The sequence below is a fragment of the Melospiza melodia genome, chromosome 1 (assembly GCF_035770615.1).
Source record: "Melospiza melodia melodia isolate bMelMel2 chromosome 1, bMelMel2.pri, whole genome shotgun sequence".
Lineage (NCBI taxonomy): Eukaryota > Metazoa > Chordata > Aves > Passeriformes > Passerellidae > Melospiza > Melospiza melodia.
Genome location: NC_086194.1, coordinates 53,129,594 through 53,153,063, shown reverse-complemented (window position 1 = coordinate 53,153,063; position 23,470 = coordinate 53,129,594). Strand labels below are relative to the sequence as shown.

The 23,470-nt window shown below is 41.6% G+C and overlaps 2 protein-coding genes across 2 annotated transcripts; one reads left to right on the top strand and one right to left on the bottom strand.

Moving 5' to 3' along the window:
* Positions 1-2,238: 2,238 nt before the first annotated feature.
* PSMA2 (proteasome 20S subunit alpha 2) lies at positions 2,239-7,835 on the bottom strand. Its single transcript, XM_063158158.1, has 8 exons — positions 7,756-7,835; positions 5,957-6,033; positions 5,273-5,405; positions 4,775-4,897; positions 4,351-4,432; positions 3,216-3,289; positions 2,712-2,769; positions 2,239-2,635 (listed from the first exon to the last, which is right to left on the bottom strand). Exons 1-8 carry the CDS (start codon positions 7,794-7,796, stop codon positions 2,519-2,521), a joined length of 705 nt encoding a protein of 234 aa, XP_063014228.1. The 5' UTR covers positions 7,797-7,835; the 3' UTR covers positions 2,239-2,518.
* A 284-nt stretch (positions 7,836-8,119) lies between these two features.
* MRPL32 (mitochondrial ribosomal protein L32) lies at positions 8,120-10,132 on the top strand. Its single transcript, XM_063158144.1, has 3 exons — positions 8,120-8,271; positions 9,161-9,330; positions 9,862-10,132. Exons 1-3 carry the CDS (start codon positions 8,148-8,150, stop codon positions 10,114-10,116), a joined length of 549 nt encoding a protein of 182 aa, XP_063014214.1. The 5' UTR covers positions 8,120-8,147; the 3' UTR covers positions 10,117-10,132.
* Positions 10,133-23,470: the final 13,338 nt, after the last annotated feature.

Genomic DNA, 23,470 nt, shown 5'->3' with positions numbered 1-23,470 from the left:
TTATCATTTCTCACAGAGGAACAATGTTTGTCTGTCTTATTGCACCTTGACCCCTTTATGCATTTTCTACAAAATATTTTAAAAAAAGCTAATCTCATGTAACTAAAGGGTGCACTTCTTGAAAATTACCAAAATCACCATATAATCTGGCAGTCCACTGCAGTAGTATGGCTTACTCCTGAAATTATTTTATCTAAGAAATCCATCTTTAAGTTAAAAATACTATTTCCTTTGATTTTAAATGGAAAAATATGTTACTTAGGTCTCTGCAGTTTAAAGATTTCCCTTTAAATAGTAGATAAAATTTAGCTACTATTCTAGACATGCAGTTAAAAAAAGAACCCTGCACTTGAAACCACACCACTTTCTCCATCAGAGCAGTGTAGTATTAAGGTCTATCTGACTACCATCAAGGAAATTATCAAATATTGGAATATATCCCAATATTACCAGTTAGATTGTGCCTGGGCCAGTCTGACCCTCGCTGCTGGGCCAAAGGCAGCAACTGTGGTGTATCACCCCAGAGATACCTTTAGCTTGCTGGTGGTTGCAGCTGGGCAGCTGAACAAGTCCAGGCATGTTAGGAACTCCGTTTATACAACAATCTAATTCTCTAAATAAAGCCTGAATTCAAAATAGTATGCATTTTCTTTCCAAACTGCACCAAGTGCCATGAACTCTGATTCACTGCAGGGTTTCAAGTATTACCCGTGAGCTTTGAGACTCAGTTCTTAATGGTGTAAAAACAGTCACCAGCTTGGCTTATCCAAGTGAAAACCACTGGCAATAGACCAGAGACCTACTCATATCCTTTAACACAAAACAAGGGGTATTTACCGTGGTTTGAAACTTGTTTGGGTTTCAACTACCCTTCATAGGGTGTTCTTTGCTCCTCAACTGTTTCTATTAGCAAAGACAACCAAACCACCGCAGTCAATTTCTGATCTACATCCATTTTTGCATGTAGAAAACTCTTGAATATTTATACAGCATTAAAAAACTAAGTGTGCATAAATATTCTACATCAAAGATGCAGCAATATAAAGCTTTCAGTTTCAGATCTGAGTTATTTTATTTTCTCTAGAATAAAAATCAGAGTACAGCCTGGTTTCAGAGTGGAGTACTCAAAAAGTGATCTGGCAGAACTCTTAATGAACCATTTGGACAGAGCTTTTATTTCTGACATTAGAAAATAAAAATTCATTTCTGGCATGCTTCAGAAATTCTTACTCACCTGATGATAACAAAAACCATCAGAAGACAGACATTGGAAAGCACAGGTCAATCAGCTTATACACTATTTTCTACTCTGTATTTTCATTCTGTATTTTCTTCATTAGTTGTGGCTGGCTGACGTGGGACCTGCCTGACTGCTCCCCTACATCCTTAGCCTTGTGTACAAGCAGACTGATTGAGCTGCTGCTCCGAGTTCATTGTCAACGTTTTAACAATCAGATTGCTTTAAAAATACAAAATCTGAAAACAGTCACTTAAATAGCTGCATACCAGATTATTTCTGCTGGAAAAAAGCCTGTATATTTATCCCATTTCTTTTGTGGTAAATGTGGGGTTTTATCACTTGAATGAATGACTCTACACATGTAACAAATGTATTGATATAGCCACACAATATCTGTAAAAGTTATGGTGCACAAATTAAATGCTCCTTTCATTACATCTTTAGAATTATCTTGCAAGTTGGAAAACACTTTAGCACAATTCAAGGGATAAAGTAATTACATTACATACTCTCATACTGTTTTGTAAATCCCATTGATTTTTATTGATAGTGATAAATGCATTTAGTTTTCAGTAAGAGTTACTGTTTCTACTTTTCCTAACAATATTTCAAGGCTGTAAAGGTGCAATTTCAAGGGCCAAGAAAATAACTCAAGTAACACAAGTTCTTAGGACACAAAGACCAGGATGGTCAAAAGCAGAGTGGCTCAATCAGATCACAGTACACACCTGAAATGGAAGCCTTTCCTGCCCCTTTGTGAAAGTACATGATCTTGTGCATCCCATAAAACTATTTCTGGAGGTTAATTAACATTTAAACAATATTCCTAAGTGAAAAAATTATCCTATCACTCAACATTTAAATTTTTTAAAAGAAGGTTGAACGAAAGTTCACCATGGCTGTATATGAAAAACTGTTTCCTCAACAATAAGGATACTGAAATCTAAGTTTTATGTAGGTAAACAGGCTAGGATTGAAAAGACACACAGACACCTTCCCCCAAAACAATGGCCTCTGATTTTATTCTTTAGCCTTTTTCAAGCTGTCACTATAACTTTACATTTTGTACAGTATTTTGTGTATCAAGGGAAAGAATTATCTTTAACAAGATTCCATGTATTACAATATCAAGGACCGTTGTATTTGCATCCATGATGTTTAAAAAATCTCTCAGACAAACCATGTAGAAATAAGTATGCAAAAACTGCAAAGAAAAACATTTAAGTAGCCAAAATTAAAAAGACCTTTGTGTGAACCACAGTCTAGCTCGGGTTTCTACTAGGCTATTGCAGCCAAGTAGTCCTTAACCTCAGTTGGAGTGAGCCTCCTAAAACCAGCTTCATTACAGATGCCAACTTCAATGTTGTCTTCTGTCATTTGCCCTTCAAAGCTCTCCTATTAAAAAAAATACAGTTCAGTGAATCATGTCAGTGAAGATAAAAGAAACTTCTTTCTTAAATGCTTTGCTAACCTTTAGTGTTAAGATAGCTGTATGAATGGCATCTTCAAGCTCCAAATCTTCATTGTATCTGTAAACAGACATTCATTTATTTCAGCATAGGACAAAAACCTTTACAAATTTTAATAATCCTGGAGTCTCTAAAATCCCCAAAACTACTAAAATCTGTTTCTCATACAAATATTATTTGTAAGCATAGCGGCATTAAAAGTCAAAGTTACAATTAAAAAAAAAAAAAAACTACTTTTCCTACTGACACTGTATAAAACATTGTTGCAAATATGCTGAATATAATGTCTACTGCACTCAAGTAACTCTACATAAACACAAAAGTTGGAGTTTAAATAAATCAAACTTCCTGTGCACTTGTAAACAAGTACACTGGAAGCATCACACCGAAGTATTTTAAAACTTTGCTCTTACAATTTAAAAAGTGTACATTTTTTAAATCTGGCTATTTTATATGAAACCTGAACAAAACACAGTATCTTTTCAGAGAAGTATCAAATACATTACCTTTTCTCAAGAAATGTTTTCCCATTGACGTAATTTTTTCCCATTGCTGTTGCTTTCCAGGCAAAATAAGCTCCCTGTAAAAGCAATAATTTATTGATTGAATTGTTTTGTGTAACTTAGTGAAAGACTGGGTATTCAGTTACTTGGTAAAAAAGTACAGCAGCAAAACACTGAGTGTTCTGAGACTACAGGAGAGAATTTTGGATCATATTGAGACTAATTTTATATGGGAACATATGCTGTGAAACTGTACAAGATGTGTATTGCACCCCACCTATTTTCATCCTCTCGCTACTTTGAAAGATGCATTTAGTAAGTCATTAGCATAGTTTGGATTTGGGATTCCTTAACCAGAAATAGTTCATTTGCCTTTGAGAAAGTGTACACTCAAATCCTTACTGAGGCTCACCCCACATATTCTTCTTTTTGAAGATAAAGTAATGTAAGTGACTTGTTGCAAATCAGCCATCTTATTTATGTTCACTACTAACAAGATATTTAGTCATCACTTCTATTCCCTCCTCTGGCATGAAGATCAGCTGCCTTAAACAAGTCACGGTCACTTTGCTTTTTACACTGAAGCATCAGGTAATTCATACCACCAGAAGCTGCAGTGATCACTACACTGACCTCATTTTTTTCATCTGAAGCACTGCACCTCATACGTGCATCAAAGGGTAGTTTTTCTGAAGTGCACTGCAAACCCAGCAAATAAACTCATTTAAATTGACCACTGTCATTAAATACCACAGCATGTGCATTACATCTCACAATGCTACAGATTTTGGCTTAAATTCCATCCAGTTTGGAACAGTATAAAGAGTCAATTTATTTTTTCCTAGTAGCTGTTACAGAACATAATTTTTGCTGGCACTATCAACTAGGTGAGAAGGTATGAAAAGGGATGACCTCCCTCAGAAACAGTTGCCATCCCTCAGAGCAGTACAGGAACATTGTAGGCACAGAATGATGCAGGCTTGCTCCAAGCACCTACTGACATGACCCATTTTGACTTCTGACATTATCTTTCACTCTAGCTCTGTATTATTATTCTCGTCACAGAAAGTATTTAATGATCACATGCAAAGTTTCCCATGTTTTATCAGAGCAGAACTCACAAGTGTAAGATACTTACAGATGGATCCGACTGAAATAAATACGGCCGCCCCTCATTCCAGCCACATATTAGCAGCGATACACCAAAGGGACGAACACCACTACAGACAAAAAAATAGAATGAATTATCCAGTGAAAGTCAAAGGTGACCCATTATTTTGGATGTGTTTATCTTCTCCCCAGACCAGGGCTGTAATGAGGACGAGTTAACCAACAGAACAAAATCAAAAGTGTCCTGCCTTGGCTGACATGTTTTTGTGCAAGATATGGAGACCCATTCTCGCCCACTGCCAGTCAGTGCTCCTCCTACTGGCACATTTTCTGTGCACATTCTCCACTGAAAAACTGCCTCTTCCACAAAACCCCCAATCAGTGGGTAGCTGTTACTCATTCCATTTAAACACCACAATCTTTCCAAGCAGCTCTGCAATCCCAGCACGTACCCAGACTGCGTGTACTCCTGCATCACAGAGGCAATTCTCTGAACGAGCTGAGCTGTTGGAATGGGCTCATGATAAACCAAGTAATACTGCTGGGCCAGCTTCCGAGCTCTGTGCACAAGTACTCTGAAAACAAAGACAAAAGTACTATGTCAAAAAAATTCCTACTAGAACTGGAAACTCATAATATAAATATCTATTCAGGAGTTGTACATCTGGCATAACCTCAATGTAACAACACAAGACTGTGCCGAGTTATTTTATCAACCATGCAATTGCTGAAATATTTAAAGCAAGGTTGAATTACACTGCTTTTATTCTTTAGATACAAGGTTAGTTGACAAATTAATGAATACATTAAGAAAAAATTCAAGTGAATGTCATTCACAGTGCCATATAATATTATGACATACACTTAGAAAGAAACAGGTAATTGCTACCTATTACTTAAACTTGTATGAATATGCATCTAAATGGTGATCAAACAGAATGTTTTAGTACCTGTAATCTGGACCCATACCACTGTACACTAAACCTATATGTTTGGTAATTGGTTCTACTTTGTGGACACTCCTTTCATCATACAGAATGGATTTCTGCTTCTTCTCAGTTGCCAATACCACTCCATTTGCAGCTGGAAAAGAAAAAAAAATTCATTTAAAAATTAAACTAAAATTAGCAGTCAAAACACAGATGAGCTTAATAAAACTGTAATAATTTTCTTCTTCTCTTTTTAAAAGCCATTCAGGCTTACAATCAGGTTAAAGACAGATACTTTGATGAATACACCCAACACATTGTTTCTTTTTTTAAATAGCCAGGCAGCTCCCATAATCCCATTCTAAAGATTCTGTATAACATTAATAATTGAGCAATCTAACTATCTTTTTTTTGTGTGTGTTATTTCTATATATAAGGACAGGAACACTCAAAAAACCCACAAAACCCAAACATCTACTTCTACCAGCTGAATGTCTCCAAAATCACCCCAAAAAAAAAAGAACCCCAGGAACCATAAAATGTATTAAAACATGTGAAAATCCACAGAAAGAGTAACAAAATATGTAACAGAAAGAAAGATAAAGAAGGATCCAATACAAAAGACGCAGTACATGATCCAAACTAGTTTAGTTCTCCCAAAAAAATAGACAAAATCCCAATTCCATCAGTATTTTCAGGACATACCTTTAATCCCAACTGATGGAGCTCCTGCAGCTACTGCAGCCAAAGCATATTCAATCTGAACAAGCTTCCCAGAAGGACTAGAAAGGAAGATACAAAATAAAGGTTTTCATTCAGTGGGGAAAAAATCTTCAGGGTGTGTCGTGACTTTCTATTGAAATTACATTGTATGTGTGATTTCCCAAAGCTTTCAAGGCACTGATGTTCACTGCTGAAAGGAACCAGCAAAACACAGCTCTGCTTTTTGACTGACAAACACACAAGGTCAATGGCACAAGACAGCAGCAACTCCCATTCCATCCCCAGGTATTCCTGTATTGTGTTTCAATGATCCCACGCTATTCTGGTAACAGAGGCAGAATCATCAGAACGGAGCTGCGGGTGTCAAGCAAAATGAGTTACAAAGTAACTTATTCAGAAGGAGGAGTGTGGAGGGGGTGCATTCCCCAACCCCAGTACAAAGGACACCAGAGGCAGCATGCACAGGACAAGTGATTTTGCAAGTGGATCTGTTCTCTACTCCAGGCTGTATTTCAGACACTGCTGCTTTAATAGTTGCAGAAGTAAAACGGGATATTATGTAACTCAGTGCTTAGATGAAGAAAACAAAGCAAGCAATAATCAATCAGTGTAGTCACAGAGGAAACAGGGTGTAAGAGTGACAAAGTAGTAATTCTGGCTTTTCCACTACAAACTACAACAAATCAGAACAATCATTCCAAGCACATAGTGCTTCTGTAAAACACAAAAAGATTGTGACTCCCTTAGGAAATAATTTCTGAAAGCTAATAAAGAATTCAATCTACTTGAGCAGAGCAAGCATGTTAGGCTGCTCCCATCCATTAAGAACATTCTTTTCATCATTTTAGGTTACAAACTGCTTCATTTGCTCAACTGCACCAAGCCTTTAGCAATCCCTTTTGCAATTACACAGCGTGACTCTCTGCTGAGATTAAGGGGACACTTCCCCATGAGCAGCATAAAGGTTCTTGTGATCAGTTTTTCTTCTTTCTATATGCAACATAGGTCTGAATAACTTAATAGCTAAAAAAAATGAATGGAAGGTAATTTCCTTTACTCTGAATTAATCTTCAGTCTAGGTATTAGAGCAATACCCCAACAGACACCACTCCATAGCATATTCACTCTGTGCAAGCCATCATTCCACGTTCAGGCTGTGCACAACACCAAGTGCAAGGAGAGCAGCCACTGCCAAGGGTAGCAGGAAGGAACACAAGCTATTTTAAAACTCATCTGCTTCACTCATTCCCACATCTGAAGCAAGCTCTCAGGACACCACAGCTCAGCTGTCATCAGGCATTTCCAATTAGCTCAGAATCACAGAGTTATTCCCCAGCCTACACTGTGTGTGTGGTGCCCCGAGTTTGCTAAGCCAAGCACTCGCTGTAAGGCAGCGCCAGTGTCCGGACAGACCTTAACGTGCTCCTACAGCAGCTCTGTCTCACAGCAACGCGGAGACACAAGCGGCGCCCGCACCGGGGCCCGAGGCCAGCGACAGACCCCCGGAGCCTCCCTGCGGCCCTTGAGGAGGGCTCTGGGCAGCTGCGTGTCGCCCTCGGGCGCCTGACCCCGCCGCTCTCCCCACGCCCGGCACTCCTGTCCGGGTGGAGCCCCCGCTGCCCCCCAGCGCTCGCAGGCCCGATGACTCTGCAAAGCGCCCCCTCGGTCCTGCCTCGCCAACGCCGGCAGGCCGCTGCGCTCAGGCTGCGCGCCGTTCTCCCGCTGGCCCGGCAGCCCCCCCGCCTCTGCCCACGAGCCCACAGCCGTCCCTGCCCCGGCACCTGAAGGTGGTGAGGGAGAAGCTGTAGCCGCGCTCCGCCATTTTGGCACCAGCCCCTGCGCTCCCCGCGCCGGCTCCTGGGCGCAGGCGCGGGCGCCGCTCCCGCTCCCAGCGCTAAGGCACAGCGAGCGCGCTGATTGGCGGCGTGGTGGCCTCTGCCTGAGCGTGCTGGGATGCGGTTGGCGGCGAGGCGCGCCGTGAGGCATGCTGGGAGTTAGAGTCCCCCATCCGCCCTACACTGCCCCGCCCTCCCGGTAGCGAGGGCTGTGCTGGGACTTGGAGTCCTGGTCCTGTCTCCCTGCACTGTCGTGACAGGCTGAGGGCACTCGGTTTCCCAGAAGGCTCAGGAAGAGGGTCTCCTCCCCCGAGGGCTCGGCGGTGCTGTGTGGGGTTATGGCGGTGCTGGTCCTGGTCCGCTCTCCCTTGCCGCGGCTTCGCGCACTGCTGCAGCGCTGCTGGGGGCGGCTGGAGCGCGGCCTCTGGCCGGGAATCTTCGGGGGTCAGAGCCCGCTCTGGGGTAGGTTCCGGGCTCTTCTCCGCCCAGCTGAAGGAACTGGACGCTTTCCCGTGTCACCTGCTTTGGGAAGGGTTTGGAGTAGATGACCTCAGAGGTCCCTTCCAAGTCCATCGATTGTGTGATTTTGTGAGAGGGCGATGTCGGGACTGAGGGACTCGTTTTACGTCTGAAGGGCGGAGGGCGCTGGGGTCAGTGAGGGAGCGGGGTGGGGGCGCCGCTCTGGCCTTGCTTCGGGAGTGACGGCAGCATCCGTGTCGTGTTTGCTCGACCGCACGTAAATGGGGCTTGGCTGTGAGGAATTTCTTTCTCACAGAATCACATATGCTGAGCGGGAAGGGGCGCACAAGGATCATCAAGGCCAACTCAGCCCTGCACAGGACACCCCCAAGAGTCACACCGTGTCCCTGAGAGCGTTTTCCTAACGCTTCCTGAACTCTGTCAGGCTTGGAGCTCTGACCACTTCCCTGGGGAGCCTGCTCCAGTGCCCAGACACCCTCTGGGGAAAGAACTTTTTCCCAATGTCTGAGCTAAACCTCCCTTGACTCAGCTTCATGCCATGCTCTTGAATCCTGTCACCACAGAGAAGAGATCAGTGCCTGCCCCTCTCCTTCCCCTCATGAGGAGGTTGTAGAATGTGATGCAGTCTCCCCTCAATCTCCTCCAGGCTGAACAGATGAAATAGCCTCAGCTGCTGCTTGTATGGCTTCTCCTCCAGGCCCTTCACCATCCTCGTGTATACAGAGCATTCCATTCCTTTGAATGCTCTGGAAGAGCTTTATATGCTTCTGATGTTGTGGTGCCCAAAACTGCACATGGTATTCAAGGGGAGGCTGCGCCTGTACAGAGCAGAGTGGGACAATCACGCCCCTCTTTTTCCTTTCTCCTGCAGGACCAGCACTCGCTGTGCAAGGTCCAGCCCTTGTTCCACAAGGGATCGGTGATGCTGGGGCGCCCAGCCTGCCGGAGAGCGTGGTGTGGATGGCGGCGCCCAAGCAGAGGCGCACCATCGAGGTGAACCGCTGCAGGCGGAGGAACCCCAGCAAGCTCATAGAAATAAAGGTGAGCAGCAAAGCCCTTGTTCTGGAGAATCATTGCAGAGGGGAAGAACTGACTGTAAAAAGCTCTCTGGAGTTTGTTTGTAAGTCAATAAGCTTAAAAGATACTGTAATCTTTAAAATCCTTTATAAATCCTTTGTAATTCCTTTGTAATTCACCATGTGTGACAGTAGTCAGAGGTTAAATAAACAGTGACACTTGAGGTGCAAGCCAACAAAATGTGAATTTTGGCTGAACAGATAATGTAAATGGGAAAGGCCTACATTTTCTGTGCATCTAATTGAGTCTATAGGTCTTTAGTCTTCCAAACATAATTAAGCATAATGACTTAAATACTGAATTTAGAGGCTGTTCTTAGTAGTAAGCATTTGACATAGCAACACATTACAGAAAAGTTATGTAGAGGAATACATTTTGAAATGGTAGGTGAATTTCTCTAATTTAACATTTTTATTTGTATATTTTTATTTTGCCCTGTTTCTTTTTTTCTGCTATTCAAATTATGAATTTTCCTGTTTTCCACTGTCATTTTAGAGGAACATAGATGTTTGTCCTGAATGTGGAAACTTGAAGCAGAAACACGTCCTTTGTGGCTATTGTTATGCAAAGGTCAAAGAAGAAACTCGACTGATCCGGATGGAAATATACAAGAAAGAAGCAGGGCCATTTAATGCTCCAACTGTAGAGACTGTTGTCCTTTATGAAGGAGAAAAACCCACAGAAAAAGATGAAGGCAAGCGGATCATTGAAAGAGCCAGGAAGCGTCCATCTTGGTTTGTTCAAAATTGATGCTGTAGAATTAATGGTAGCAAAACAGTTGCTGCAGGAAGAGAATTCATGATTTTCCAGAATTTTTTTCTCGTTCACTCAGTGTGAACAGCACTCCTCTGAACTTTTGGGAAGCCTGCTTGAATTTTTGTTGTGCCACGTGATTTTCCAGTCAGGCACTGTTTCTCCAGCATGCAGTGGGAAATGCTTCTCAGTGATGATACATCACAGCAGTCAACAGAGAGAAATCAGGATCTGCCTTGGGTTTGGATATCTGTGTACCATACCCTGAACAATTTGTATGCTAATGTCCTATTATGTGCTGGTTTTATAAATAACATCTTCTAAGTTCACAGATGTACAATAAAGTTTGTTAAGTGTCCCAGGGAAATTTGCTTTCTGGTTTTGGCTACTGCTCTTTTGGAGGGGGAAAAACGTTTAAAAGTGATATTATTGATCAGAAGCAAAGGATATTTGCAAGGAACAATGCAGTTACTTGGTTATTTCCTTTGTGTGGATCTCTCCACAATGTTGCTGTTTGAGATAATTTGTGATAGTCCTAGGTTTGAGCAGAATAGTGGTTGCCACATAGTATTTGCATTTTTTTTCTGCACTGGATGAAGGTTGAATATTCAACCTGAAATATTCAAACTGAAATGTAATGGCTGTAAATGTGGCAGGGGTCAAAGCTGTTTCTATGCAGCTGTTCAGTAGTCTGGGTGGTCAGTGTGTGCTTGGAAAACCACGAGCAGGCATGGTGCCGTCGGCTGGAGTCCTGGGCAGAGAGGGGGCAGCTCTGCCTCCACTCTCCACTGGTGCCCTTCAGAGGCGCAGCTGCAGCACCTGCCTGGGTTTTCACTTTGGTTTTAGCCACACAGCAGCACCCCTGCTTTAGGGGTTTAAGTCTGTTTTCAGTTTTTGTGGGGGATTTCAGTATACACACAGTACTCTGGTATTGTGGCTTAGCCACTCTAAGTAGCTATTTGGCTGCCAAAAAATGCAAACCTGCTCCAACCTGTCACAGAATCTCTAGATGGGAAGAGACCTTCAAGATCATTGAGTCCAGCCCATGCCCTAACACCACCTCAACTAAACCATGTGCCACATCCAGGGATGGTGACTCCACATCTTCCTGGGCAGACAATTCCAGTACCATATCACTCTTCCCATAAAAAACTTTTTCCTAATCTTCAACCTATATTTCCCTTGGCACAGCTTAAGGCTGTGTCCTCTCATTCTGTCAGCTGCTGCCTGGTGAAATGACCAACCCCCACCTGACTACAGCCACCTTTCACATAATTGTAGAGAGTTGTAAGGTCACCCCTGAGTCTCCTTTTCTCCAGGCTAACCAACACCAGCTCTTTCCTCACAGGGATTGTGTTCCAAGCCCATCTCCAGCCTTGCTGCCCTCTGGACACACTCAAGCGTCACAACATCCTTCCTAAACTGAGGGCCCAGAATTGGACTTACTAAACTTCATCCTATTGGACTCTGCCCATCCATCCAACCATTCCAGGTCTCTTGCAGAGCCATCCTACCTTCCAACAGATCAACACACGGTCCCAGCTTAGTGTCATCCACAGATTTACTAATGAACAACTCAACACCCTCATCCATGTCATCAATGAAGGTACTGAACAGAACTGGCCCCAGCACAGACCCCTGAGGGACACCACTGGTGACTGGCCCCAGCTGGAGCCAGCGCCGTTCACCATCGCTCTCTGGGCCCGGCCATCCAGCCAGTTCCTAACCCAGCACAGAGTGCTCCTGTCCAAGCCATGGGCTGCAGCTTTTCCAGGAGTGTGCTCTGGGAGACAGTGTTAAAGGCCTTGCTGAACTCCAAACAGACAACTCCCACAGCCTTTCCCAGACCTCATCCGCCAGGTGGGTCACTTGGTCATAAAAGGAGATTGGGTTGGTCAAACATGACCTACCCCTCCTAAACCTGTGCTGGCTGGGTCTGATACCCTGGCCATCCTGTAAGTGCTGTGTGATGATGCTCAGTGTAAACTGCTCCATCACCTTACTGGGTACTGAGGTCAGGCTAACTGACCTAGAACTACCAGGATCTTCCTTCCCACCTTTTTTGTGAATGGGTGTCACAATGGCCAGCTTCCAGTCATCTGGAACCTCACCAGTGAGCCAAGACTGCTGGTAAATGATGGAGAGCAGTTTCACAGACTCACCTGCCAGCTCCCTCCTCACCCTGAGATGGATCCCATCTGATCCCAGAGATTTATGAACATCCAAGCAGCTCAGCAGTTCTCTGACTGCCTCCTCCTGGACAACAGGGGAACCATTCTGCTCCCTGACACCATCTGCCAACCCAGGACAGCTGTTCTTAGGACAAGTCGTCTTCTAAAGACTGATATCGGAATAAATCACACAAGACTCCATTTTCTTCATGGTGGAAAAAGCCCATTCTTTATTCAAGTAACTAGTTTTTATACAGTTTTACAGACCTTGTGTGTGACTCCATTTGGTTAGTAGCTTTCTTGCTAATTACTTTATTGCTTAGTAAAAGGTATTTTACTTGTCCATCAAATTTCTCTACTCTTCAATTGTTTTCATATTTTCTTCACTGGTTCTCATGGGGTTTATTTAATGTTTATGCAGGTGTTAAGTTTTTTTTTCACCCAGGAATAGATTGCTATGTTAACGAACTGCTCACACCAGGATTACTTTCACATGTGAACTTGCAAAGTGGTAGCTTGACAAGGCCAGCCATCCATTTAACAGAGCAGACCTGATTTTATGAGGCCTTTCTTTTAAAATTTTTCTACCTTACTGTAACAGACTGAGGCAAAGAAGGCATTAAGCAGTTCTGCCTTCTCATCTGCAGTTTCTAAGTTCCATCCCACATCCAGTAGAGAACAAAGGTTGGTCTTACCCTTCCTTTTGCTGTTAATATATTTGTAAAACCATTTTTATTATCCTTTACAGAACTCACCAAATTAAGGTCAAACTGGGCTTTGGCCTCTCTAATTTTTTTTCCTATGTGCCCTAGCAACCCCCTTAAATATTTCCTGATAGACCATCCAAAGATGATACACCCTCTTTTTATTTCTAAGTTCCCTCAAAACCTCATCGCACATCCAGGCTGGACATTTGCCTTGTCAACTCATCTTTTGGCTCACATGGACAGTCTGTTCCTGTGCCCTCAAGATCTCTGCTTGAAGCACACCTCCCTCTCCTGGACTCCTTTGTTTTAAAGGGTTGCTTCCCTAGGAGCTCTCTGAATAAGTCTCCTAAACAGACCAAAGTCTGCCCACCAGAAGTCCAATGTGAACGTCTTATTGGTGTTCCTCCTCACTTCACCAAATATCAAGAACTCTATAATTCATGATCACTGTGCCCCAAGCAGTCTCCAACCACATCTCCCACCAGCTTATCTCTGTTTGCAAACATCAGGTCTAACATAGTCCCTACCCTGGTGGGCTCACTCACCAGCTGTCACAAAAAGTTGTCCTCCACTCGCTCTAAGAACTTTCTGGACTGCCTCTTTTCTGCTGTATTGAGTTCCCAGCAGATGTCTGGTAGGTTGAAGTCACCTACCAGAATAAGGGCTGGTGATCCTGAAACGTTCTCCATCTGCTTATAGGATAAGTTGTCCACCTCTTCTTCCATGTTGGGTGGACGATAACAGACTCCCAGTAGGATGTCAGCCTTGTTGGCCTTCCCCTTAATTCTTATCCATAGGTATTCAACTTCATCGTCATTAGTTTCAATACCTATGGCATCCCTAATATAAATGGCCACCCCTCCACCTCTTCTCCCTTTCCTGTCTCTTCTAAAGAGCTTATAGCCATCCAGTGCAGTACTCCAGCCATGTGAGTCATCCCACCATGTTTCTGTGATGGCAATTACATCACAGCTCCAGTGCTGCACCATGGCTTCCAGCTCTTCTTGTTTGTTGCCCATGCTGCACACATTAGTGTACACACACCTCACCTGGGCTGCTGATATCACTCCTAACTCAGGCTTACCATCCTTGGGCCTGCTTCCAGAGAGCCCAGCTACATTCCCTTAGCCCTTCAAACCTAGTTTAAAGCCCTCTAAATAAGTTCCACCAGTTCATGAGCTAAAATCCTTCTACCCCTAACAGAGAGATGGAGCCGATCCAGTTGCAGCAGGCCAAGTGCCATAAAAGTTGCCCCATGATCAAAGAACACAAAATTCTGCTGATGACACCAACCCTTGAGACACTTGTTGATAATGTGAGCTCTCCTATTCCTTTCATCATTTCTCTGCCACCAAAGGGACTGCTCCCTTGAGCAGAGTATTATCCATGTGTGGGTTGTCCTTCTATTTCCTTGGCACTTGAGTGTATGTGCTCCTTCGCTTCCTGGTTCAAGGAACTGTGCTAACTTAGAACTGTTCCCTGGCTTTCTACATCATGGCTTTTTGGTGGGGATCTCCCCATAGGGATCTTCTGTCAGGGTCAGGAAAGTGGCAGACTGTAGGAATATGAAAGTGGAGGACACAGGACCACCCTTTGCACAATAGCCTTCACTTGTAGTTGGCTGAGCTCCTTATGCCTGCCTAAGGAGTGGACTGGTGTGTGCTGGAATGTTTCACTTTTGCTTTCCTTGCTCTGGATCTCATGCTTTGAAGCATAACTGGTAGTAACAGATGCTAGTGGAGATACTACATTTCCTCCACAAAGTAAGGGCATAATGAAACCGACAAGTCTAAATTGATGCCATTCAGTTGACAATATCCAAGCAAACAACATAAGTCCATTTGATTTGTCCAAGTGGGGTTTAGTCCAGTCATGTCTATTTTCTCCTTGTTCAGAAGTGAAGCCAATAAAAGGTGTCCAGCAGGATGTGGAAAGCTAATTTTGACAGAGCTCAATGGAATGAGACTCACCCATTAGAGGTGAGATTAGCCAAGCAGTAAGGCAGATACACACATGCTTTTCCCACAGTGTCCTGTATTTATATATATAAATATATAAAATAGGACAGTGTATTTTAGAGAGAGGTGAGGGTCCTTTGATTTGTCCATACATAGGACCAATTACACCCTGCCAATTGCACTCAGTTGCTTTTTAGATATTAATATTTGACAGTTCTGTAGGAAAAAAGCTGAATAAGCATCACTTTCTCCAAGATCAAGATCAGTGAATCCTTACAAGTAAGAAATCAAGCAAAGGGGCAAGACACCTGTATATATGAGCAAGGAGCTTCTGGCAAAACATAAAGAGAAACAGGAAGTTTATGGAAACTTGTGAAAAAAGGGGCAGGGTTCTTGGGCACTTAGGAGGGATATAGGAATGTTATCAGAGTACACAGGAGTGAGATCTGGAAGGCTAAGGTCCATTTGGAATTAAATCTGGCAAGGGGTATCAAGGACAACAACAAGGCATCCCTCCAGTGCATCACTAGCAGCAGGAAGATTTGGGAAAACATGGGCTCACTGCTGGTGGTGACAGGATTCAGAGAAGGTGGAGTTATGGAATGTCTCTTTTTGCTTCAGTCTTTGCTGCTAAGGCAGCCCTCAGGAGTCTCTGACTGTAAGCAAGCAAAAAAGTCTGGAGAAAAGGTTTTGTGTTGAGGAGTATCAGATTAGCATTTGTGGGTGTCAAGGCAAACTTAACACCCACAAATTCATGAGACTTGATGGGATGCATCCTCAAATGCTGAGGGTTATTTGTAAAATCAGGGAAAGGTACATGAGAACTCGAACTTCAAAAAGAACAAGAAGGAGGACAGGATCCAGGGAACAAGTCAGTTAACCTTAATCCCTGGAAAGGTGATGGAACGGTCTGATTGTCATCTCCAAGTGTGCAGAGAAAAAAGAAGGTTATGACAAGTAGTCAGCATGGATCCACCAAGGTGACATCATTCTTGGCCAGCCATCCTTGTGTGATGGAATGGCTGGATGGGAGAATGAGGGAAGTGGGTAATGTCTACCTTGACTTCAAGGCTTTGGACACTGCCTTCCACGACACTCGCATAGGTCAGACTGGCTCAATGGCAGATCCCAGAGTGTTGTGATCATCACCAGAGTCCAGCTGGAGGCCTGCACCTAGCAGTGCTACCCAGGGAGTCCAGTCTTGTTCAACAAAGATCATTCAGGGACTGGAGGACAGGCTGAGGGAGCTGGGCCAGTTCAGCCTTGAGAAGAGACGACTGTGGGGATCTTACCACTGCATAAACTGCTCGAGGTGAACCTGCTTTAGAAGGAGGTTTGAACTAGATGGTCTCCAGAGGTCCCTTCCAACCCCAACCATTCTGTGATTCATCTCATAGCCATACAGTTTATGTTTGTTCTGCATTTATGCAATCCAGACAAGAGGAGTGCTTGACAATGTTTCTTAGTTGTTTCTGAGTGTGAGGGAAAAATCATTTGGTATTCATGGTATCTACAAGAAAAATTAGAACCAACTGATAAATATTGAAGATTTGTATATGTAATTGATGTTGTACCAGTTAATTTCCATAGAAGAAATTATCTTTAGTGAGAGTCAGAGCAGTCTTGCTTGAATGACTTTTCCTTCAGAAGAAGAGCAAAGCTCATTTTCATAGCTTTGTCGTGTTAACTCTGCCAATGTCAAGCTCCATTACCTTCAAATAAAATTGTAAAAAATAAAAATTTCTCTAAAATGTGTAGCCTGGTCTGTTACTTGAAATAAGCCCTGTTTAAGTGTAATTTTATGAAAATATAAATCGTGATAGTGCTAATATAGAAGCACGCTTTTGGAAACAGTGTAAATTAAAATTAAAAAGAGGCAAGCTGTTTGTTTCAAATGCTGTGCTTTCGAATCCATTTACAATTAAAAATTTTATGCACCAATAATTTCATTTTGATTCTTTGTGTACCTCCTAGAAGTTAAAATAGACTTTTTTGTCTAAAAATTTCGTATTATTAAATACATGTGATATTTGATTACATTTTTTTCTTCTATAAGGATTTTATTTAAAAATTAATTTATTTTACATTTTTGGAAGATCCATAAAGATGATGTAATATCCTAAAATACAGAGATGCAGGTTGCTAAACAGTTTTGTGTACGACAAAGATCTGCCGGCATAGAGACAATCTCTGGCAGTGATCAATTATGATATTCTTAGAGGCTGATAAAACAAGGTCCTCCCGTTTAGTGAGGAAATGTTAATAAAATGTTTCTGTATAGAAACATCTATTCTGTTGAACATCCTGCGCTGGCATTTGATGTGAGACGCCCTCCTTCAAAGCACTAGGTGGCAGAGCAGTGCAGGTTTCGGGCAGGTGTGAAACAAAAGCTCTCAAGTGTGATAGGAAACAGATTCCAAGAATTTTCACCTGTGTAAGGAGAACTTCTGCGAAATGACTGAATTTGATAAATACGAAGAAATATACAATAACAGTTATGAAAAAAAATAATGTATTATAACTAATTGTTCCAACTAGATCTAATTCAATCTCTATGGAGAACTAATGCACTGGCTTTTGTTTATATTCATGCATTTCTTTTTTTTTGCTGGGTGAAGTATTGAAATTGCAGTTTTTCCTATCATTTCTCCTTAATTACAGATGGCTTTTCATGTTGTTTTCTATGCCTGTAGAAAACAATGCCTATGTATTTCTATGCCTGTATGTTCAGATAGTTGACATTTTATTTATGCAGCTAGAAAGTCCCAAAAATAATAGGTCTGATGGCATTCCAGTGAATATAAAGGTATAATTTTCTTGAATTCATAGAGCCATAAGGTTCTATTTGTAAATAGCAGAAAAGGAAACTGGAGAGAAAAGGAACCAGCATGGTGTTTAAAAAAATATCAGTTGCTCAGAACAGCATAGAAGATTTCGTGCCCCATCAAAGGCTTGGAACATTTTAGAAGCACAGGAGTGATAAAGGTTCCTGTGTTTTTAGAAACTCTGAATTAATATTTAAATAAGATGTTTACAAAATTCCTTCTTTCACATCATGTGACTGCATTGTGTAATTTATGCTGTGAAGGAGGATCAATAAATATGAGATGTTTCCAAATAACATACCTGCCAAGACTTAAGAATGAGGCCAAATGGAAGGAAAATCCATGAAATGAATGCAAAGAAAGTAGACTATGGAGCAGTGATGGATCTAATTTTTGCATACTCTTATGTATATTCCTAGGAGATTCTGTTGAAGTCAGTGGTATATAATTCAAGGGAGAATTTGGTCCAATGTACTGAAATGTGGGCATATGGATTTATGCAAATATATATATATATATATTTAATGCAGAACACTTGCCTGGGAGACTACTGCTGGGCACCAAACATTTGGTTTATGGCCGAAAACTAAAATTGCCTCTGATGAATGCAGTAAATTGAGTGTGTTTGATTTCTTTCAAACATCCTATATTTCAGTTTCAGTTCCTGTATTTTTCTCACTAGCTGAGGACAATACACATACTTAGAAGAAAGTTTATAGGATTCATTTCGTATTTAAAGTGCTGGATAAATCTATGAAAAAGAAAACTGAAACTGGAGCAGAAGACCCAAAACAAAGCATTTGTGGAGTTGTCAACATAAAAAATATGTCAGGGAATTCTCTGTAATGCCACTGCTGAATCCTGTGATTTTTAATTGTTTTTTTTGTTTTTTTGTTTTTTTGGGTTTTTTTTGTTTTTAATAAAGCAAATTTCCTTGTTCTAAGATAGTGGGTTGAAAATGAAGAAATGAAGAAACAAAGATTTGGAAAAGCACTCAGCAGAAATCCAGCCCTATCTTACAATTTTCTAGCATGTTCTACCTTTTAAACTAATAGTAAGATTTTGAAAAATTGGGATATACTAATCCAAATACACAAGTATCTGACTGTTTCCTTTGGCTTCACCAAAGGGTGCAGGCTCTTGTCTGACATGTCCTGGTTGTAAGGTAGAATAATATTTTATGTGTCCTAAATCTGGAACCGCCTCACCAAGGCACAAGAGGAATAGGCACCACAAACACAGCGTGTGCCATGGTGTAGGAAGGACAGTGAGCCCCTGCTTATGGGGCTGCCAGCTCTTACATCCACGCCCAAGGTATGCTAAAGCTGTTTCTATTCCCAGCCCCATCCCACAGCTCATCAGCTTGTCTGTTAGTGTGGCTTACAGCTCTGCTTTCCATTGTGCTGTAGCTCCAGAGCACAGTATGTGACATTCTCTCAGTGGAACTAAGGATTTTGAACAGGCTGTTGGAAAGATATACATTTCATTTTATAATCTGGGATTACTATTAAATACAAAGAATAGAGGTTTTCAGGAGGCTATACTGTATAGCTTAAGGCCCAAAATTGACAGGCCAGTCCTATATGGAAGGTTTGTTCTAAATATAGTGGGTTTGGAAATTCCTACTCATTCATCTTTTGACAGTTCCTACTCAGTCATAGTCAGATCAAGTAGAGCATCTAAAGTGTTTTGAATAACATCAGGAGTCTGTCCAGTTATAGATATCTTACATAATTCTGTCTCTCTTAAACAGGATGACTGATATCTTGATCTCCAAGAAGCCATTGATTTCCATAGGATTTATTTTAAATGAAATAATAATTCCAAATGATTGAGAAGTAGGCTATAAAACATGAAGCTATTGGTTACAAAGTCAATTAATGAGATCATGAAACCTTTATTTTTAAATTTTTGATTTTAAAAATGGAAGTCAAGGAAATAGAAATTAAGCTTCTCTGTTTCCAACACCCTTCATGACATATCACTTGATCCCAAGGGTCCAGGTCTGCCACAGTCCTTTGGATAAGGTCATTTGTGACCAAGGAATGTAATCTTCCAGGAGTTGGGGAGAATGCTCGCGTGTTTCAGTTTCTCTTGCCCCAATGAATATTTGTCAGGTATTTCTGTGCAGCACAGAGCAGATCACCACGGAGTTACTATGGAAAAGGAACAGAGGAAGGGTCAAAGCCCAAGAAGGTCATTGGCAAGTATGTTATCCAGTCTGTGTGTGCAATAGGAGGGGTACACCAGGAGCTGCTGCAAGAAACAGCTGAGTAACTGCAAAGTGCTCCTGTGTGTGGCCCTGCAGAAAGGGGTGCAGAGCAAACACCAAACCCTCACACATCACTTGGGTAGAAGCAAGTTATGTTGGAAGCTAAATGGCATAACCACTGCATGACAAGTGGCAAACTGAAGTGCCGAAAGAACAAGAGAATTCCTCAAAATTGCTCCCTCAGTGGGTGGCAGGAGAAGGAACTGGAGCTGTTTGCAGATTATCAGCCTGTTGTGTTCTCTGCTATCACAGGTGAGGGAGTAATGACAAATATTACTTGTGGGGACTGTTAATCTGGCCTGGTGTGTGTTCTCATCAAGTAAACTACTTTAAAGATATCATATGTGAAAACATTTGATGGCTCATCCTGTCCTTTATCTAGAGATCTTCAGATAAACTGGAAATCTGGTTTATTACTAAATCATGCCCCCTTTATTGATTCTTTTTTCCCCCTTTCCCTTTAAAACAGGAGGAAAATAGTAAGATTTTTTTCAGGCTTCCAAGGACCAAACCAAATCACTTCTCATCTGCAGAAACAGTGTCTACACTAAAAGAAATGCCATTCTGTGCAGTAAGGTTATTTATAAAAGTATGACTCAGCTGGACAACAACGGCAGAATCTGTCCCCAGGAATTTTTAATGTATAAATCTAAAAATAAGTGTAATCCTAGAAGTAAAAGTCTTCTTCTCCACAGATTAGACTCTTTTGGTCCAGAAATAAGGTTTATCTGCTATAAAGAAGACATTATGTCTAATAAGAAACAGAAAAAAAACCCAACCCACAAACAATACAAGCAATTAAATTGTTAGGGAAAGAAACCTCAAGATCATAAGATCCAGAGAGCATTCACAAGCAAAACCAGCAGTACCAATGAGCAAAGAATTGGTTTAGATCATTTCTCAAAGAAATCATTTTCCTGTGAGACACTTCATACTGAAATATAGGAAGGAAGAAAATTTACAATAATTTCTTCATTTTTCTTCCTGATCAAAGAGTTGTACTTCATTTTCAAGCCACCAGAGTGTATCTTCCTCGTCTTGCTGATTTGGCTGACACAAATTCAACAGGCAACCAATTGAGAATAGTCAGTTTTGATCAAAAGTAATTTAATTCTTTTCAGTTTATTGATGTTATAATAACCCTGATTGCAATGACTGTATCTTCCCAAGAGCACAGACATTGGCTTTGTTAATATGATTTTCAAGAATTCTATCTGTATCAGGAATATTGCAGTTGAAGCAGGAAAAAAAAATACTCCCTAACCTTTGACAGACCTTACAGTTACATTTGGGTCTCACAAATAAGAAGGAGAATCTAAGACTTGAAGGAAGATTCTGTTCTTTTCAAAGATTAGGCTGAAATGAAAAAGTGATGACCAGGGCTAATGTTTCTCTGAGTTTTCCCAGCCTGTGGAGGTAAAAAACAGAAGATGAAAGCTCCTTGCTGAATTCAAAGCTGTAGACAGCATTTTTACATAGGCTGAATTTTGTGCATTCTATATTTGTATCCCCAGAGAATTTCTCTTACACATTCACTGTTAATCATGACTACAAGTAATTCTCCATAAAAGAGCAGGGAGCAGAAAAAGCTGTGAGAAACATGTGAATTACAAGACCCCTACTTCAAGAGTGAAATCCATGGTTACCTTTGTCAAATAATAGGGATCTAAATTTCATCACTCCCTTAAGGTTCAGAGGAGTAGTTGTGGTAAATAATAACAACTGTCTGACCTTCTTAGGTTCTGAGGAGGCAGGGGGGAGCAGAGGCAGCAACTGTGAGGCTTATTGCTGCTGCAAGAACTGCCTTCTGTTGTCTTCCATGGCCTCTTCATGCTCTGCTTTCCCAGACTCCATCCATGAGGCAATTCTTACTGCAATCCTTGAATATTTAGACATTGGTATTGTAATTTTGCCATGGTGGACTCACCCCTTTGCTGCCTACTCCCCTGCCAAAATACACATATCTTCGGCATGTCTTGTGATTTCCCAACCTAATCACTTATTTTCCCCATTTGAAATGTTAAGAAAATGCTAGCTGTTCAGCACCTTTCTTAAAAGAAAGTCTTACATTTTATACTGATTTTATAGTGATTTTCCTAGTGTCCTCCTTCTATTTCCTGTGAATGGCCTTAGAGCTAATTTTGCCTTTGGTAAGCTATTGATCTAAGCAGCGTGCACAGAGAAAAGCATGGTTCCATATTTCCAGCCAGCTATTGCTGGGGTCTGCAGTAGTGCCTCTGGATTTTGCAAATAATGAATTTGTGCAGGGCAGAAAAAAAGCAGTATGCTCAGACTTCCTCCTTTTTTATTTTTTTGAAATCCTGGACTGGCACAATTCCTGTCTCTTCCTCAGGCATTTTCCAGCAAAGCAAAACCCTGAGCCAAAGCTCCAGAACTGGTCAACAACTTGGTGCAAACTACTTTCAGCATTCAGTCCCTGAGACAGTCAATAAACATGGAGGACTCCCTGTACCTTGTGGACTTCTTTCTAGTTTGTATTTTCCTGTGAAGAAAAGGACATTGTGCTTCAGTGACATTCAGGCCCTACAAAAGGCAGCTTTGTGTCTGCCCAGCTCCAGTGGTAGCAATACATAACACTGAGCCTGTGCTGAGAAGGAGCCTTCATTTGCTCACCCAGAGATGTGTTTCCATTTTTTTTTTCTATTTCTGATCAGCTTGAAAGATGCTGGCAACATGTAGAAGAAGATGTCTGATGCATCACTCATTATGCTGAGACTAACATGGCTTTAGATCTTGTTTTAGCTACAGAGCAAGTCCCGAGGCCATGGGGGATTATCAGAAAAGCAGCACTTTGGAAATGTGTATGGAGGGGAAAGGGGGCTGAACAGCTGGAAGGCACTCAGTGCTGGTGCCCTATAGGGAAAGCAGAGATCTCATCATAAGTGCCACGACTGTATTGTGAGCACATTAATCTCATAGGTCATGCAAAGACAGTGTGGATTGTTACTTATGGACCACCACCACCAGTTAGGGATTTTATATCCTGTAGTGACCATCACATCTTTGATTCCCTTCCCAGGGAGTGTATCTGGCTGCTATACCATTAGATTAATTTCTGCTGTTTTTTTCTTGAAGCCAGCAGAAAGCCATGTTTTGTAATTAATTAATTTTTAATATTGTATCTGTGTATGAGAAGTGGTTTAATTAGCCCATCATTTTTCTTGAGGGGTAAGGTTTTTTCCCTGCTACTTATTCACACATGTTCCATATATTCTTCTAAGTAGCAGAAAATTTCTTAATATTTTAAGAACTGTTATTGGCTAAACAAGTTCTCCAACAGAGAAATTAATTACTTCATTGCCTTATTCAGAAATTCTTTTCAAGTGGATGACCTTGTCACAAGTTAATAACAAGAAATGTGGATCACTATGGGAAGCATATATGCAAATTTAGCAAT